General features: G+C 38.6%; 1 protein-coding gene across 3 annotated transcripts in view; it reads right to left on the bottom strand.

Moving 5' to 3' along the window:
* Positions 1-20,448, bottom strand: part of LOC109090226 (oxysterol-binding protein 2-like) — a 65,981-nt gene that overhangs the window by 25,783 nt on the left and 19,750 nt on the right. Inside the window, exon 1 of one of the 3 annotated variants that reach the window (XM_042754500.1) lies at positions 16,476-16,659. The exons of 1 other annotated variant lie outside the window; for it this stretch is intronic. In XM_042754500.1, coding sequence (XP_042610434.1) covers positions 16,476-16,596 — 121 coding nt within the window. In that variant the 5' untranslated portion in view covers positions 16,597-16,659. Of the gene's footprint in view, positions 1-7,448; positions 8,021-16,475; positions 16,660-20,448 lie in introns of those variants that run through there. One more of the 3 variants, XM_042754497.1, reaches the window with a different exon arrangement.

Genomic DNA, 20,448 nt, shown 5'->3' on the forward strand with positions numbered 1-20,448 from the left:
GTATGTTGCCTTGTTGGGCTGCACTCATGCATCTTGCAAATACAAAATTGGTAATTGGCCCTGAAAGCTGAATCTTAGGAACTTCCTGTGCTGTGGAGCAATGGGGACATGAAAGTATGCATCTTTCAAGTCCACACTCACAAACCAGTCTACTTCCATCACAGACCAAAGAATGTTGACTGTTTACGTAACATACGAAGAGGAAGAGACTTTAGGAACACATTTAAGCGGCACAGATCCAGAACTGGCCAAAAACCTCTGTCCATCTTCGGACTTCGGAAACTTTTTCTTTGGCTCCTTCCTGCAACAGTGAACAAATTTTTAGTGACAGGGCCATTGAACTGGTCGGATCCTTGACAACTGTCAGAAGGATTCCTGTAAAAGGCCGGTGTCGGAACTGCAAAGTGTATCCCCTGCTCACAGTTGCCAGAACCCAGGGGTTGGACAATGACATTCTCCAGTAATCTAGATGTTGCACTGAGAAACGACCGACTGCCGGCCTGAGAACTTCATGGGTTTTGGTTTCTGCCTTTAGGACCTGTGGGGGGACATTGCCGTGGTCCCCCCGATGGTGATGGTGTAAAGGGCAAAGTCCCTGGGCCTCTTCAGCCACTCTTTGTCTTTGTGGTATCTGAGGTTGAGAAGTATTGTCGCTGCACAGTCATTGCTCTGCAGTTGAATAGTGTGGATGAGTGGGAGCTGGTGGCATCCTAAAAGAGGGTGCCCGTGGGACCTGAGTCAGCTGTCTTGTGGCTTTGGACAACTTCATTCTCTTCTCTAATACCTCAGAGACATTGGAGCCAAAAAGATGTCCTGGCACAATTGGCCACTGGATAGTACCTTGAAGCACAGGGTATCGATGACACTACAATCAAATTTATAATATGTACTTAAGTAATGAAGAAAAAGAAATCCGATATATATCTGTCCTGATGGCAGTGCAGAGTGCGCTGTAACAGCTTGGGAGGGGAAATCCATGCAACTTGGTTAGCTGTACACCACGAATAACACGAATAACAACCTATCACTAGTGAGAAGCGAAAAGAGGATGGGCACCAAGCTACTGCGGTTTATATCCTTGTGGCTAGGTCTGCGTCATGACGTGACCTTGTTGACATTTTTTCTCAACCTATCTACCTGACGCTGTGATTATCCACTAGTGCTTAGCACTGCCTCTGGCGGTCAGGAGAAATGTAAATGAGTTTTGTTACCCTACTGTGCTCATCATCCGCTATTTCCACCACTTAATCAAGCCACTCTTCTTTATGATGACGTCTTATTTCACATGTTATTACGTTTGTGTTGGCTCTTGTGTTCAGCTATTTCATCCGCAACCATTAAAGTATTTGATTTCTATAGCGACTGATTTGGTGCACTTCATTCTCTTTCTATGAAACCTTTAAACCACATTCACCGGTTCTAACTCAATAGTGACACCCGACTCTATAGCGGTTTGCCTGAGCATTGCAATTATTTATCATTTACTAGAATTCAATCAAATTGCTTTCCCAACACATTTTTGTGTCTGCATGGTTGCGGCGTAAGAAGTGTGTGGCCGTGCACATGCACAGCTTAGAGGGAACTCTGTCAGAGACTTAACACATTAACCTTCTCATGACTCAACAATAACATACCTAGATAGAAAACACTGAGTGTGAAGGAAGATGGGTCTCTTTAGGGTACTTCCGGTAGAAAGATGTTTAGTTACACACTAACTAAATGAGAGTCTTCTATGACCTACCAGATTAAAACAATAATTATTATGGATTAAAAAGGTCTCTCCTGCTTCTCGGTTCATCGTTGGGCTGGTGAGTGGCAGATCAGCCACTGGTCTTGAAACAGTAACTGACTGTTTTAATCTAAATGGCAATAGAACGACATCTTGAGGGTCTAACGCTGACATGGGAAAAACACTCAAATCAAATCGTCTATTTCTAGATCTTCCTCTTTTCTTTCTTCCCATTAGCCACTAACACACACACTGGCTTATTCTGCACATACATCACATATCTGACAGAGGAATCTGTTGGCATATTACCATACTAAGTACTTTTCGTGCAGTATATAGGCCTATATTGTGCACAGTATGCAAATTTGATTGTGTGTGAGAGGAATATCTGGAAAATGTGCAGTGTCCCATAATGCAATGCAGTGGACTTAAAATGAAATGGATATCATTTTTATATCATTTAAAACATGATTCTTTGTATTTAAAATTGTTATATTTTTTATAAACATATATAAATTGAAAATATGTTTAAATATATATGTAAATAAAATGTCCCATTAACGTTTGTTATTGTTGCATATTATTTCACATACTAATTATATACATTATAAACCACACAATATGCAGCACACTCGTATTTTATTCCAAATATAAAATCTCTTTCCCTTCCTCTGTTGGGTTTAATCAGGAGCACACATATAGTTTGAAAAAAAACACACAGCTTTACATTAAAAGCAGTTTTTACCCTGTTACCTTTCAGCTTTAGAAGAGTTGCTGATAAAGGTCTGAGGGTAATGTGCAGCTGGCATAGGGTAAATCTGCTGCGTGCTGGAGATTACAGCTCATTTCCACAGCAGCTTCTCAGTCTGGGAACCCTTCGAAAGAAGAACATGGTGACTTTCTATTTTATAACACTTATAGGCCTTAACCTGCTGCAAAGCACCAGTCAGCGTAGAGGTCTTTTTTTAGATATGTGTCACAGTCATCAAACTGTGCACACAAATATCTATTTACAAAGAGTGTCATTACAGAAAAAGTAGTACTAAATAGTAAATGCAAACACATACAAATCCTTCTGGCACCATCTGTCTTATTTACAATCTAAAATCATCTTAACATCAGATTACAGAATAACTAGCACATGAAATGGTTCTTGAAATGGTACTATGAAATGGAAATGGTAGTAGCATTCTGTTCCCTTTCAGTCGGTCACTCTCGACGTTACGTCAGTGACTGACTAATTGCGATATCCCAATTGGTCAGTCACCGACGTGACGTCTCATTTCCCTCCTTCAGGGAACGAGGGTTACCATACATAACCGAGACGTTTCTGTAAATACAACTGCAGAAGTTTGCACTTCATATTTTCTCCAACCAACATTTTGACCATTACATTTTCAATGGTCAAATTTCAACTATACACCTGAAATACTAACATGAATATGTTAATATGTGAATATGTTAAGGAGCACAACTTACCAGCCTGCAATAATTTGGTAATAAATCTGACAAAGGAATTACTTATGAATTAATAAATGTATAAGATCGTTACATACCTCCAAATTTACTGTAGTAATGCCACTGCCAGCAATACTTCACATTCACATAGAATTTAAAAAAAGTTTTCAACTTTTACTTAAATTTTACTCAAAAGATAAAAAGATGGGATAAACTCTACTGTCAGATTTCACTGTGATGTTGCAAACATAAGATGCCTAAAATCTACAAGCAAAGCTCATCTTGCAATTCATTTTTGTTTGTTTGTTTTTTTGTTTTTTGGCATTCTTGTCTTTATTGCATAATACTTCACAGTGTGGAAAAGACTATACTGTTATATAATATAGATTATATTTTCACTATAGAAAATTCTAGATTGCCACTCCAATGTGTGAAAAATGTCCTGATTAGGAGAATTTCCTATTCGCCAAACCCTTTTAGAAAGAACATCAAGTTCGCAGCTTGTATGATTTGGCATTCATTACATTTATTTATATAGGATCTATGGATGCATTCTCACCAGCTTTTGTCTATTTGAGTGATAAAAGCTGCAGAAGGCAAAAGAACATCAACACCTGAACAGCCAGATTTGGTGGACATGCTGCATATGAAACATGATGATGCAGATATAGATTACAGTATGTACCACTGCAATGAGCAGAATCAATCTTCTCTAGCCACTCCTGAGTTTAACAGACATATAAACTAATGTAAATCACCTCCACAACAAATTAAATAACATCATATCCAAATCTACGACCTATGCCTCCCTACTGAAAATAAGCATAAAAATGACAAAAGCTAGTGTTAAATATTATAAACCATTATTATAAGGTAATAAACAAAGTCTAAGGCAATGGCATAGGTATAGGTATAATGGCATAAAGTATAATACTCTAAGCCAATAAGAAGTAAGTGCATTTTTGGTGTGTGCAAAAAATGTATTCAAAATAAAAAATAATTGCAAGTGCATAAAAATCAACCTATAATGTGAATAATTGGACAGAATGGAAACAATAGCCATATAAGTACATTCAAAAACAGGGTTTTTGGAAAGTTAGTTGCTGTAAATAAATTATAGCAGTGAGGTTGGATTTTTATTGCCTGTGGGTAGAAGCTGAACCATAGCCACTTGGTCTGTGTCCAGCCACATGTGTTTCTCAGTTTGTAAAGGAGAAAACAAGCAATGATTGGGATGCCTGGGGTCTTTAAGAATGACCTGGCCTTCTTAAGTCATCTATCTGAATATTTGTCACTGATGCTGGGTGCTCATGGCCAGTGATGGACTGTGTTGTTTTCACCACCCTCTGCTGTTCCTCATATTAAAATACAGAGTTTCTGTACCAGGCAATTGATCCAGTTTAGGAATACTCACAGTCATGCATCAGGAGAGTTTTTCAGAATCAGTGGTGATGTGCCAAACTTTCCTAGGTTCACTCATATTTTTCAGGGAGGCATACTGTAGTTCTTAGCTAGGTTTGTTTGTTTGAAGGTTGGAAAATTTTGAACACTGCTTTCTGCTCATTGCAGTGCTACATAATATAATATAACTCTATTGCTTTAGATAAAAACATCTGCTAAATGCATAAATGCACATTTAAATGTACTGAGAAAAACAGGTGCTGACGTGGTTTCTTCCTTGCTGCTGTTCTGCTAGCAAGACTCAACATCACTCAAGTGGCATCAGATCCAATTAGGATAAAGAGAGAGTGACACTAGACAGTCTCAGCCATATCAAGATTGACAAATCGGTAAACCTGATTAAGGACTCTGAATAATCACTGTAATTTCTACTTTCAGTCACCAAACAGTATTAATTACTGATCAGGTGCTTAATCAAACTGTACTTTTGAAATATTATTATTATTATTATATCTGAGAGCAGAATGGAAATCTTTCAGATCATCTTAATACATCACTCAGAATGAATGAGAACAAAGTAGATGTACCAATTACAAAGCTTGGTCTTGACTCTTGAATAGTTTATATAAGAACTTGCACCACTGCTGGGCATCAACATTTTACTGCTGGAAACATTAGTTTCCCAGTAAGAGCAAACAGTCATATAATGACAGCAATTAAGTAAATCACAGCCACTATCATTGTAAATTACTACTTTTGACTGTAAGATGTCTAAGCTGAGTATTAACGGGGTCATATGATGCGATTTCAAGTTTTCCTTTCTCTTTTGAGTATTACAAGCTGTGCGTGAACAGATAAGATCCCTAAAGTTGCAAAGACGAAAGTCTCAAACCTCCTAAAATGCCTCATTTAAACATGCCCCCACATGTCTATGTCACTGTGTGGGAAGATTTGCATAACACCACCCAAATGTTCACGCAAAGAACATTTTATGTTTACGCGGCGCGATGCAAGACAATATAAGTCATTATAATCAGTAATTATGTCCCCACTGGATGCAAGAAATGCCTCGTTTGTAATGGGTTTTATTGGTTTTGTCTCGTCACGCCGGGACACACGGTATCACAGTATGGTGAGGGGAGTAACATTTCCATCACACGCTTGAGGTATTCTGCCAATTACAATGCACTGGATAGCTGGCCAATCAGCGTACACCTCGCTTTTCAGAATGATGAGCTTTGTAAAAACTGACGCATTTCAGAAAGCGATAGCATAGTGGAGCAACAATAATGTACATCATGTGAAAAATAATGTGTTTTTTAAACTTAAACCACATAAACATATTGCATTACACCAAATACACAAAATTGTGTTCTTTTTTAGCAACGTCATATGACCCCTTTAAGGTGTTAATAGTCACTAATATCCTTGCAATCAGAGCTGCAATGAGCTTGCATGTTTTAACAACACAACAGTGACAATGACATTACATCATGTTTTTAATGGATTTTTGATACTGTTTGAACTAATTTGCAGAGTAAAATGATTTGGTTAAATTGACTAAACTCACTCATCATCATCCCTGCCATCATTTTAAATTACAAACTCAATCTAAAATCCCCTGAATGACCAGAAGCAAAGAAGGCATGCACATTAAATAGAAATGTGCTGTCTAATGAAGTGAAAACACATGGTTATTATATAAACTGCAGGATAGAAATATAACACGCACATGATTCAAGATATTTTTGTTACAATTTTGACCACTAAAATTAGAAATAGGGCTCAGATACTCCTTTATGTCAAAATTTCATAAGTGTCAAACTTCCTCATTGAAAAAAACTGCTGAACTGTCAATTTAAAGTGAAGGTTCACTAAAGTCCAATAATAATAATTTCATCTTTCATCATTCTGTATGATTGTCTTTTGCAGAAGAATTGGGAGTACTGTTGTCTAGAGATTTGGATGCGATTTAAATTAAAAAACACATGCAAATAGAAAGAATACTGTGGCCAAGAGAAATCATCTTCATCAGTTTGACAACACGCTGCAAATACTCGCAACACAACCAAATACAGAAAAGCACTGCAAATTCTCAAAACACAACCAAATACAGAAATGCACTGAAAATACAGATACAGGCTGCAAACACTCAAAACACAACCAAAAACAGAAACACTCCCTCACAATTGTCATGAAGGGCAAAATTAGCTATATAGACCAAAATCATTTTTTGAACCAGGCTGTAAACATGTTTTTTCTGCTGTAAAGTTGGGCATTTTAACATGGGGAATCTATGGGATTGACCTCCTTTTGCAGCCAGCCTCTAGTGGCCAGTTGACGAATTGCAGGAGGTTGCTGTTTGGTAGAAACATATGTCTCTGTAGCACACAACAGTTCAAAAAATTATGTTTGATGTATGACAGCATGTCTTTTTTTTTGGTAAAAATAATGTGCAAAACTCTTCTATCAATGTTAGCCACAAACCTAACTTTATTCCAAAAACTCCCAGCAAATTCAGAAAGACAATTAGCGGGGTTGGCCTACAAATTGACGTTATGACTGAATAGCTGTCCTGTACTAAAGAAATCACAATACTGACAGCAACATTTTAATCCACGCAAAAATACAATTCAGAGAGCGATTCAGAGAAAGAGAGAAAGTCAAGCTCCACAGCAAAGTCAAGAACATCATGGGCATTACAGTGTCCTTAGACACGTCAATCAACCTCTGGACATGAAAATGAGGCTTGGAGAGGAAGTGCTGACCCCACACTTCCTTGCATGGTGACTAGGAAATCAAAAATCACAGACACTGATTAAAGCAGAACACAGCCAGAGTTTTATCGGTCATATCCTACCTCTGAGGCAGGTGAGGTTCAGGAGATGACAGAACGAAGAGGAGCGAGTCGGGGCCCGTACGAGAGCGAGAGGAGCAGGAGCATGAGATAAAGATGAGGAAGTGTCATCTCTTCCTCCAGCGGGAGCGCACTGACCATGGCCGAAGCGTTTCAGGCAGCCTGATCTGCAGAAGGAGCGCACCGTTCCCGGCTCCCAGCATGCTCCACTCTTCATTCCACCACACTACAGGCCTGCCGCTCCTCTTTCCCTCCACTCCACTCCTCACAAGCTTGCATACACTTACGCAACCAGCCGCTGCACAGGAAGTATGCCGGACTACTATATCAGCTGGCTGAGTGCAGGGGGAAGCGGACACACTGCTGAGTCTTCTCATCCGGAATCACACACGCGTGCGCATGCACACACTCTTGCCATTATGCTCCAAAAGAGCAAACCCTTCTCTCTAGAGCCAGTGCAATTATAGACCTTAACGGCCTTGATTTCACATCTTCGCTATCCCGCCTCACCTTCAGAACACGTACGCACACACTCCGATAGTGCAGCATATTGGCACTCCTCTCCTTGTGCACAGTTTACAGTACAGTGTAGAGTAGGACAGAGCGAGGGGAAGGAGGGAGGGATACAGTAGTCTGCAGTACACTGCTGTCTTGACTGGAATAGACCACTGAACACACCTTCTGTCCTTGCTTTCACACACACACACACACACACACACACACACACACACACACACACACACACACACACACACACATTTCTTGAAATGGCTATCCTGAGTTTAGTGATGAGAATAAGATGTTTCTTAAATTACAGTGCCTATTATGGAGAGTAATGCCAATATGCTGCATTAAGGATAGATTTTTAGTAAAACATTAGTAAAAAAATTCAGCTTTTTCTTTTCTTCTTTTTTGTAACATAAAAGTCACATTAGACTAGCTCTTGGAAACCTAGTTTATTTTATTTTGCTACCTAGTTAATTTATTTGGCTACTTTTTAAATTAAACAGTTGTTTAAATTTTAGCATTTTGAAACGCTATAAGAATATGATAATTAAATTCATAAAACTATAATAATATAAACAAAGACTGAAATAATCCTAAGCTATTTTAATGTTCATAGTGTAAAAATATAGTGTAAATAATATATGCAATTTTTACACAAGTGTAAAAATATAATTATGACCAACCCTATGTTATTTTGTCATTTCCACCACATCAGACAATTCTATTTCCAATAAAAGCTGTTCTTTTGAACTTCCATTTATTAGATTCTATTTGATCATTATTTAATTAATTAATTATCAGATTAATTAATATTTTCCCCCTTTTTTCACCACTGTTTGGCTCTCTGGGGCCAGGCCCAATATCCTTATCTTTGATTATTATTTTTACTGTTTTTTTTTTAAGTAGTACTAGTGCCCAGATGGAAACTTAAATCTATTCCAAAAAGTATTGTCTGGATCTCTGCTGTGAAGTTAATATAGAGACAGTTCTTCTGCATTCAGAAACACACACACACACACCCACACACTCTGTCCAGAAAACACTCTGTTTAGACCTTACAGTGCTCTGTGCCTGCTGCAATGCTCTGAATGTTTAAAGCAGGGCAAGGTCACGGATGTGCTGTAACAACCACACACACACAGACACACCAGTAGAATCACCTGACACTGTGCAATACACTATTACTTCTTCTGCACCACAAGGTCACCTTCAGTAATGTGTGTGTGAACACACATGGAATCACATGCCACACATGCTAGAGCACATGCTGGATACATACTAACACACACACACACACAAACCTAAACCTAGGCAATTATAATTGAAAAATTGTGACATGTGAAAATATTTGCGCCTGCCGTTTTTTAGCCCCAAATCAAACAATGTTTTTTAATTCCATGCTGAAAAAAGGAGACTTTTTCACCTTCCCCCTATGCAGCCGTTTCAGACCAGCACTTACCAGAACTGAGTTCCTGTGCTGAAGACTAACAGCGACAGTGACTCAGTCTGATAACTGGTAAAAGAAATAAAGAGTATACCAGATGAAAAGAAAGAAGGGCTGACGGCACACCAGAGACAGGCCTGTTGCAATTATTACATGATCTTCTGGCCACAATCGTTTCAAGCATTTTTAGATTCTATCATTAGATGTTTCCATCCAAATAAGCAACCAACACACATACATTTTCTTCTCAGCAAGTGTTGCATTTCTGTTGCAATAAATAATAAAATACATTTCACAAGGCTCTTTCTTAAGTGAATGCTCTTTCACGTAAGCCTGAGACAAGTCGATCAGTGAGTCAGAGAGCCAATCAGATGCAAGTTTAAAATATGCTGATTGGTCCCTGCTTACAGAAGAATGACATACACACACAGACAATCTGGGCCCGGTTCCCCGATAACGCTCACTCTTAGCGCGCTAAGAAGACTCGAAAGATATATCTTACCAAAGTTGTTTATGTTCCTAAGTGTGTTCCCCGAAGTGTTCCTTAGGAAGTTTCTTAACACGCTGCCTCTTACGTCCGACGTTACAAAGGCGCTGTCCCAAGTGAAGGTGCTGAATAAGTTGGCATCGATTGCTCAGGTTTCGTTTTTCGTTTTAAAGGGGATGTGCATTGTGGCATTAAGAAAGACAACACGTTCTATGCAAATGAAACATTCCTCAAATTATTCCAATAACATTTATTTTAACATTGTTTAAGTTATCCGTAAAATATAGACTATTAATTAAATTATCAAATTGTCAGTAATATGTTCACACGATATGTTGTGACGGGTAGACGAACCGGGTATCCCTCGCTAATCATCAACCCTCCTTATCCTGTTGTGCCACTTGTGCTGCTTCTTGACATGGGTTTAACGACTTCTAAAAAATATATAATACACTTTTATATTAATGGTAAGGTACTTTACAATCAGAATTCCCCTGCATGGTGCAGAAGGGCGTTGGGGACAGTGTGGACGCACCTCCACACCGAGGTCTTGCTTATCCCGTAGCCCTCTACCACGACCTCGATGAAGCTCCCTGTAGCAAAATGCTTAGCGCTGCAAGCAGCTGGACTTCAGGGCTTAAAGCAAAATTCCGCCGCGTTAGCCTGGCAAGCGCAGGTCTGAGAAGGTCAAGCAGCTCCATAATGAGTTGTCTTGGGAGGTGATTCTTTTTAATATAGCACGTCAGGCAAAATGTCAAAAGGGCCCTTAAGTTTTGCCGAATAAAAAAATTGACATGGACTAAACGGCTCCACGGCCGGCTCCGTCTTTGATTCAATACAAGGACACGTTGGATCGCTGCCGTAGTTGGTCACTTATTGGACACCACCATGCTTACCCATTTATAGATCTTAGCCATTTAGAGCCAAATTGTTTGCCAGATTTTAATTATCAAAAGTGATTGCCAATTTAAACACTTTAATGACATTACGAAATAGCCTAGGCTAATTACCACCATATTAGTTCTGATACCAAATAAAGTCAACTTCATAAATAGGCCTGTACAGAGGCGTGTCTAGCCTAGGGTAATGGGTGGCACCGGCCCCCCCTGAAATTTGGCTGGCCACCCCAGGTGGCCAGGGCACCCCCACCCCACCAGATGTCTTGCAAAAGACTTGTTTTTAGTAAATTTCTAACTGCATCTGGCAGTGGCGGATCCTGGCATGTGTAGCTGCCTACGGCCGCTTTCTTCTCCTCTTTATACTTAATTTTAGGCTGTTTCTATAGCGTGATATTTGACATATCGAGAGCGCATAATGTTACGTGATACATGTAATGCGCGAGCACAAATCTCCACTCGCAAGTGGATTTCCTTCACTCACACAAAACTGGATGCGTGCTTTTAAATATACATTGTTCTTACATGAATTGGCTCTGCTTTTGCTCAAAGATATGCTCAAACGTTCTTGCATCACTGAAGACTAGAAGCGCATTTTTTCTAATTCAGATGAGGAGTAGGCTTATCTCATTAAATGGAAGCAAGCTGATTATAGTCAGCCTTAGTTATTTATTTATTTTAGCATTCTTATTTTAGTTAAGTGCTTAACTTATAAATATGCATTTATTCAATTGTTTTATTAAGTGCTTTTTTTATTTATTTATTTTTTTTGTATATAGTTTTGCAATAAAAGCATATTAACCAGGTTCCAGAAATAATCGCTGATGGTGCTTCTAAAATTAGTGAGGGTGCTCTAGTCTTAATGCCCATTTTCACATCCCGTCTATTGCTTTGGTCATCATTGTGTCAATCACTGCTACTTCGAGAGTGAATCCCACATAAATATGCAGATGTCCCCCCGCCATCCTCTTTTGAGCCAGTGCCCCAGACTGGCCACCCCATTTAAAATGCTCTAGACACGCCCCTGGGCCTGTATCCTTTATTATTAGTCTTAAAATGTCCATAACATAAAATCAATTTTGAGCCACAACATTGTCAACATACCATAGTTGGACTTGTACTGCGCTGCGCTGATTTCTAAAGACTGCTGCAAAGTGGCGGTGACTAGCGTCTTGAGCTCAAACAACGCTAAGAGAGAGCTTACGAATGGTCCAGACCAACCTTACGAAAGTGTGACTTACAGAAGATATACTTAGCGTACAAACGTGTCGGGAATCGTGCCATAACATTAAGAGAGAGGTTAAGGAATAGGTTAAGAACTACTTAGCGATAAGAACGTTTTGGGGAACCGGGCCCAGATTCCTCAATTACAGGCTGACACAACATCTCAGAGTTAATCCACAAATGTCCCCATGCAATTACAGCAGACCGTCAATAAACACACAAACGATGAATCATACAGACACAGACACAGACACACAGACACACACACACACACACACACACACACACACACACACACACACACACACACACACACACACACAGCCCTCTTAAATCCTTGTGAATGTCATAGGAGCCAATATTCATAGAGGAAATAAAGGCATATACAAGGCATCAGGACTGTTTACACACAGATTGCCTGCTAGCAGAACATAACGGTGGTGAGAAAACATGTATCAGATCACACCAGCACTATAGTCACAACTCTTTAGGTGACAGAGTCATCTCTCCTCTCAGTTTCTCTTACCCTTTGGCCCTGGAGATCCTGGCAGTAACCCAGCTGGCTGTTAGTGGAGTGCCACTGACCTCGCTAGTACACACAGTGCCAAATTATCCAGAATACATTAGAGTACAAGAACACTCGGACGCCTCTGATGTGATGGATTATTATGATGATAGTTAAACCAAATGACTGAAAACAGTGTGAATCTAAACATAAGGAAACTGAGTGATGTTTGGAATGCAAGTGAAATGGAAATGGGACTGTTAAACTTCAAATATACAAAAAAGTATCATAAAAGTAGTCCATTGCGAGTTGTGCATCATATTCCATGTCTTCTCAAGTCAAATGATTTGTGTGAGGAACAGACCGAAACTGAAGTTGTCATTCACCACCATTTCTATAAGTTTTGAACATCAGTGTTGAAGTTCTAAAATTAAAACTAAAAACTGAAATTAAAATAAGCTAAATAAAAAATAAATAAATGGCAAAAACACATAACCAAATTACTAAAATTTAAACCAAAAATTAAAATGAAAACTGAAAATATTTAAAATAAATGAAAAATTGCTAAATATTAATATTTGCTATAAAAGTATATAAATAACAAAAAATATAACACTATCAAATGGTATCAACACCATTTGACATCCTTAACAACTGGCAAAAGCCACTGATTCTCACATCTTCTGATTTAATGTCATTAACATTAATGATGTCTTATTTCATTTGGAAACTACAGCAGAGGGGAACATTTTTAAAAATTTTTACTTGGTTCATCACATATCATACACAAGACATACAAACCATTTTGCTATCATTTTGATATCTTCTCGGTCATCATTCATTGTCATCTTTTTTAAAGAGGCATACTGTAAACAAAACCACCAGGGAAAATAGAGATTTCATTTATTTAGAAAAGCTGCTGGTTTTGATCTGACGTTCAGACAGCTATTCAAGCCGCTATCAGCAGCATGACACAGAACCACAGGAGCACACGTATGAGCATGGCTGCATCCTGCTGTAATCAAGGGTGGATATGGCCTACCGCAGAGACACAATTTCATATCATAGCCCTTTCCTTCTGCAAACATTTAATATGCCATATGCTCTGCTCCTCTCTTAGTTCTTCCACATATTCCACCCACCGCAAATGTCCACATCCAAACGCAGTGTTTACATAAAGAAAGGGTGAGATTTCACTGTTCACACTTGTTTACTAGGCACAACAGATCGTTTTTGGCCAGCGGCCAGGAGTGATCACTGAATTGAGTATTTTGGTGATTCAGTTGAGATCAGTCCAGTGGGAAGAGGTGGCTAGACAACAGAGCCGTTCTTGTGAGCCATGATGTTACAGATCTGTCCATCTCCCTGCCTGAGTGTTTCCTACACATACAGATTTTCTCCCAGCATCTCCCTCTCTGTCTCTCACTTTCCCCCTCTGCACCTGCTATATTTCACACCATGGAGCATTCAAGAGAGAAATCACTTGTATACATAGAGCTAAAATGTTGGTGTGAGACGCCCCGGTTTATGTCTGCATTTGTGCTTGAGTGCAAATGTGAGAGAAACGGAGTGGGCAGGGATTTCTGGGAAATTCTTCATGTCTAGACTGGACTGTTCTAGTTGTAGGAGGACTCTAGAGCTTTCAGTCTGAAAAGGGCAAAGGCTACAACATGAAGAGATGATAGATCACAGAAGACATCTGTGCCACCTGCTCAGCTACGTGGCAAGAGCAGAGGAAAAATGACTCCAAATAAGCACTAGTAAGGAACTAAATAGCAAGGGAGTTGAACAGATTAAAAAGCTCTGCAGTGAAACAATGTCATGGACCATACGATAAAGCAATGCATGGATAAGATTGATACAGATTTGAGAGACATCAGGGAACATAAGAATAGGCAACATGGTAGGGTTTCCTAAAGTTTACCATTTAATATATATGGTTTATATTTTAATATATACTGTATTAAAACATTGTTTATTTATGTGATGGCAAATCTGAATTTTTTACCAGTCATTACTCCAGTCTTCAATGTCACATGATCCTTCAGAAAATCATTCTTATATGCTGATTTGCTGTTCAAGAAACCTTTCTTAGAATGACTGTTCTGCTTAACGAAATATTATGTAAACATCTAGTCAGTTGTTTCTCAAATTCAACACTGATAAAATTGAAATCATGCTAGTCTGCCCCATATGTTTCTTCTCACACAGACCAATCAAAACAGCATCTGTTTGTCAACAGATAACAGTGGCAATTTTGCTAGCATTTTATATTGTGATTTTTAAGATAAAGGGCTCTGAGATGAAGAAGTGGAGTGGGCGATCATGCTGAATATTGCCGCCCTGTCTTTCCTATGCCACCACTAGCGAGAGAGAAGAATAATACTTCATGTAATGACCTTTAATGTTTTTAATGACTAGAAAGGCCAGAAGTCAGAATGTAAAAATTCTCAAACTGCTTACTGTAGCCATTTCTTTAGCAAATTTGAAGAGGGATTTTCACAGATTTTAAAGGAGCTGACAGAAAAGATAATCACAGATCTTGAGAGGCTAAGCTGAAAGCAGTTTTTAGTGTTATTTATATACTATTATAATATTTATTAATATTTTGAATGAGCTTTTATTTTTACATTTTACAGTTTTCATTTAAATATAAGTAATTTTGTTATTTGTTTTTGTTATTTTCATTTGTTTATATCTATATCTATCTATCTATCTATCTATCTATGTATCTCTCTCTCTCTCTCTATATATATATATATATATTTATAGTTTTAAATTATTTTTATTTCAGTTTTAGCTATTTTAATACTTTAACTTTGAGATTTTGAAACATTGCCTTGGTAACTAACTGAAATAAAATACATTTTCAATTAATGAAAACAAGTTTTAGTTTTAGTTAACAATAACAACACTGGATGAAAGACAGAGGGAATAAAACAGTTAAAAAACACCACTCACAAAAGCCATAGAAAAAGAAGATGAGAGGAGGAAAATGAGAGACAGAGTGACAAAGGCAAGAGAAATAAAGAAAGAAAGGTCCACAAGAGAAAGTGTGGTAATCCCATCTGAGACTGTAGTCTGAGAGTGAATGACTGGATGGCTGGACAGATAAACAGCATGAGGATTCACGTCATACACTGTAACATCACCAAAGCATGTCTCTTCATACATTTCCCTTCTTACTTCTCCTTTCCAGACAGTTTTATAATCAATTACTACTGTTGTAGAAACCAGGCTGAATGTGTTTCCAAGCATACAGAGTCTCTCAACTGTACAGTGAGTCTCCCTGTGGGCTAACACACGTACACAGAGAGGCACACATGAAGCAACAGGCAATGACTAATAAACAACCACAATGCAGATCAAATCATGTACTTGAAAAATGGAGATTAAAACCCACATACATGTTTCCAGTCTCTTTCTCATACACACACAAACAAACCACATTCAAATCACAATGTAATGCCCAATGGACAGACATTAAAAAAGGAAGGAACATAGGATAGAGGAAGGAGAGATGGATGGAGGTATGAGGAAGAGAGAGATAACCCATCTGTCAGTGTGTAGTAAATCAGGTCAGGCTGGAGTGTGTAAGATTATAAAACACAAACAAACACACACACACACACACACACACACACACAGACATGTCAGTGTGTAGTAAATGAGGTCAGGCTTGATAGGTTGAACATAACAAATAACACACATACACCCACCTGCCATTTACAAACAATGCACACACAATAGAAACTTTGCGTTAACAACTCAAAGTCTACTGAACCATAGCAGAAAAATTCTTTACATATCTTAGAAGGTATTTAATTAAATAAATATATCATGCAGATACAGTATATCAACATACATTGGGTATGACAATCTATCTAGGCAAAACCAACTCATGTAATCCAAAACACAATCCTGAGCTTCTATCAGCTGGATGGACCCATGCTATGATATTACTTACACACAGGAGAGAGCCCTCCTCCTCCTTCTCCTCTCTGCTTCTCAGTTAAGAAACCAGCCGGAGCCAAACGAAAGAACGAGAGAGTGCGAGACAGAGAGAGAGCAAGGGAGCTCACCCTCATAAAAAAGAAGGGGTCACTTGTGTCAGTTCTCTGCTCTGCACTCAGAGAAAATGAATGAGCTTACAGAGAAAGAGGAGAGGTAGAATGACTGGGAGGGGGAGAGATGGCAGCCAGTAAGATAGGTGGGAAAATAAGAGCAAGGAAAAAAAGAGAGAGAGAGAGAGAGAGAGAGAGAGAGAACACCAGGGAAACGTTGCCAATTAATCGCTGACACTTTGCTCAAAGAACAGACTTCAGCACCATGGACAGAGGAATGGAGATCGATAATGAGAATGTGAGAAATTAATATGATGGTCTAAATGAAAATGTGCTGTCCACATGTTGGGCATGTTGCGGTGGGTGTGAAATGATGACAAGGATGTGAGGCACTCCTTTCTTGCCTTATGATGTGCCCGCTGAGGAAATGCTGGGTAATGAGTGTACATGTACTTTCTTGCCTTATGATGTGCCCGCTGAGGAAGGAAGCTGAAAAACCACATGCATGTCTGCAAACCTTCATTAGACTCTAAACAAGCTCAATGTCACGCCGTTAAACAGCTCATACTGAGGATGGAATTAGAGCAGAGGGTGGATATTAAAAGAAGTGAATTAAAGGCCAATGAGCATTTTGTCCCAACAGTAATTTGAGAACTAACCAAAGTAAGCAGTTTACCCTAACAAATCCAAACAAAGTGCACCCAAATTATTAGCTGAAAATAACCCTTAGACCTTAATTTTCTCACATTTTCTGACCTTGAAAGACTCACCACAATGCCAGGGTGTTGCTATGTGGTTGCTAAAGTATACTGAGTGGTTTATAGACCTGATGTAGCTCTGCCTCTTTTCGGCGCTGCACTCATAATCTTCTGTCTTCCGGTTCCAATTTCAACAGTGTGAAGGTAAGGTCATACAAATTTGTGAATGAGCTGATCGTTTTAAAATCTTATTGCTGATATATGGTGTTATAGGTGGTTAACAGCATGTTGCCATGCAGTGACAAAGTGTTCTGGGTGGTTGTTAAGGTCATACAAATTTGTGAATGAGCTGATCTGTTTTTATTAATGTTGTCAGTTTGTGTTGTCGGTTTGTTATTGGTTGTTGTATTTTTTTAATTTATCTGTCATCTGTGGTTTTTTTTATTTTGGACTGGACATAACTTCTTTCACATCAGCTATACAGAACCACAGATTGGTCTAATCTGAATCTGAAAATTAAGTGTAATTACCTCTTGAATAACCATTAGTTGGTCAGACTAGTTCTTAAGACACAGTCTTAACATAGTGACTGAGTTTATGCAACCAACCATTGGTCTCTAGATAGGACTATGTTTTACAAAAAAAAAAAAAAATAAATGGCATCATTATTCATATCCATAGCAGGGTGGAGGAGCTGTGTGCATGAGCAATAATAATAGGGATGCTTGCCCACTAAAGACCCAATAACTAAAATATCTAATACAGGGGTGGGCAATTCCAGTCCTAGAGGATTTTTCAAGAGTGTTTGATTAGGGATAAAGCTAAACTCTAAAAGCTATTGTGGTCATACTCTTGAGGTCAGGTATGGCCTGCCACCTGCTGTTTTTTTCATGATATTACACTATAAACCACATGTTTACATGAATCAGGTGACAAACAGGTTTAGTGGGTGATTATTTATTTATTTTGGCATATGCTTATATCTGAAGAAATGTACAAAGCCTTAAATCTATACATTTATCATATGTGTTCCCCTCCCTGGGAATTTAAATCCCGTGACCTTGGCATTGGCGATTTAGTATTTCAGTCTATGCAGGATCTCAATGCAGGATCACATCACCATGACACCCCCTCCCACCATCCTGACAACCAGACACTGGATCAGCCGCTGTCAGAGTGACTCAGACTATATGTGAAAACAAACAGTGTGAGCTGGATCTGCTGGGACTCTAAGGCAGAGAGAGAGAGAGAGAGAGTGACAGACAGGTGGGGAATGCAGATAGAAATACTGGTGCAAAAATAGATACTGTTCTGAGTGGGGCTTTTAGAGCTCATGGTGTTGATCTAAAAACTTGAGATCAATGATGTTAGTCTGACCCACTTCTCTGTGTCTCTCACTTCCTTCAGGAGATCACATTCTGGCATCATCATATACCAGCGCAGCTCAGGCTGACAAAGGCAACCACATTTTCCACTGAAAATCTTATCTAGATTAGAATAGAATATTTCTGAGATATTTCGGTTCCTGTTTAATAATATCTTATTATTTGAATCTTAATCTTGATTTTCACATGAGCAGTTTAGAAGGTCATCGATATTTGTTATATAATATAATACAATACAGACAAAAACATATATCATGGTTTCCACAAAAATAAGCAGCACAGCTATTTTCAACATTGATTAAAATAAGAAATGTTTCTTAAGTGCCAAAACAGCATATTAGAATGATTTCTGAAGGATCATGTGACACAGAAGACTGGAGTAATGGCTGCTGAAAATTTAGCTTTGCCATCACAGTGGTAAATTACATTTTATTCCTATATTATAAATATATTACAATGGAAAATGGTTCCTTAAAATTGTAATAATATTTTGCAGTATTACCGTTTTTATTGAATTTCTTAACAAATAAATTACAGACCCCAAACTTCTGAATGGTACTTTAATTTTGTAATGTATTATGGAATTATGTTAGCTGTATGATATTGTAAGGGTCGGTTAATTGTGAGCACTGCCATCATACTTCTCAAATGTAAATTAATTTCACTGCATTTCATGAAATGTCAGTTGGTGAAAGCTGGTGAGGTTTCAAGTTGATTTTACTGGACGTTAATATTTAATGTTCTGAACATGATTCGTTACTGGCCATTTATTCTAGTACATGGCACACAGATAATGGGAATGAATCATTCCAGTTTGAGAGAGTTCAGGTGGACTGACCACAAACACCCAACATCATTAGCGTTCTGTCTGCTATTCAACTCCACAGAGGAATAAGTCTGTCATTTATACTGACACAAATACCACTCATATAGACAGAACACAGAATGCGACAGCTCCACAAAAATAGAAAGCTTTGGTTTGTTTGTGTGTGAGAGGAAAGAGTGGGCAGCATCTGGAATGGAATGAAGAGAGGTGGCTGGAGCACAGCCAGGGTTTCACATGGACCAGAATCTGAGAAATAAAAAAGAGCTCTGTTGTCATGTGAGTGCTGGCTAGGTTCTCATGGGAACGGAAATCACGTGCCAAAATGAGCACAGCTGCCCCCTTGTGGTGAACAGCAGAACCCCCCCCCCCCCCCACTTTATCCCACTCATAGGATGATGAATACAAATTTTAGCTATATATCTTTGTGTAAACAAATCTGCTAAATCTGACAAATAAATAAAAAATCATATATTATATAAAAAAACATTTGTAACTGTCAGTTATCAATTTATAAGTACAATGGCATGTACAACACATAAATTCAACACTCATTCGTGTTCATAAAATACAGCAAAACATTCTTTCAGTGTTAAAGTACATGCATGGTTAACGTCTGGTGGTATGAGTATATAAAACACAAGTTCTACCCAAAAGCAGAAGCCATCTGCTTCAGGAGCTCACAGAGCAATGACAGCTGTGTGTCACAGGTGATGAGCGCTTTGGCTCTCAAATACAGGACAGCGCTGTAACATGGTGAACGTGCTGACCCACTCTGACCCCCGAGGACTGCCAAAGAACTAACAGACAATGCACTGAGTGATTCATACAGCTTTCTATGATAAGATTTAGAGCTAGACTTAAGAGTTTAATTAAAGTATTAGCGAGCCCTGGAACAATAGTGATTATTTTATTTGCAGATTTTTAATTAAAAAGAAGTGACCATGTATCTTTAAACACTTGCAGTAAC

Source organism: Cyprinus carpio, chromosome A5 (assembly GCF_018340385.1).
Source record: "Cyprinus carpio isolate SPL01 chromosome A5, ASM1834038v1, whole genome shotgun sequence".
In the NCBI taxonomy this organism is placed as follows: Eukaryota; Metazoa; Chordata; class Actinopteri; order Cypriniformes; family Cyprinidae; genus Cyprinus; species Cyprinus carpio.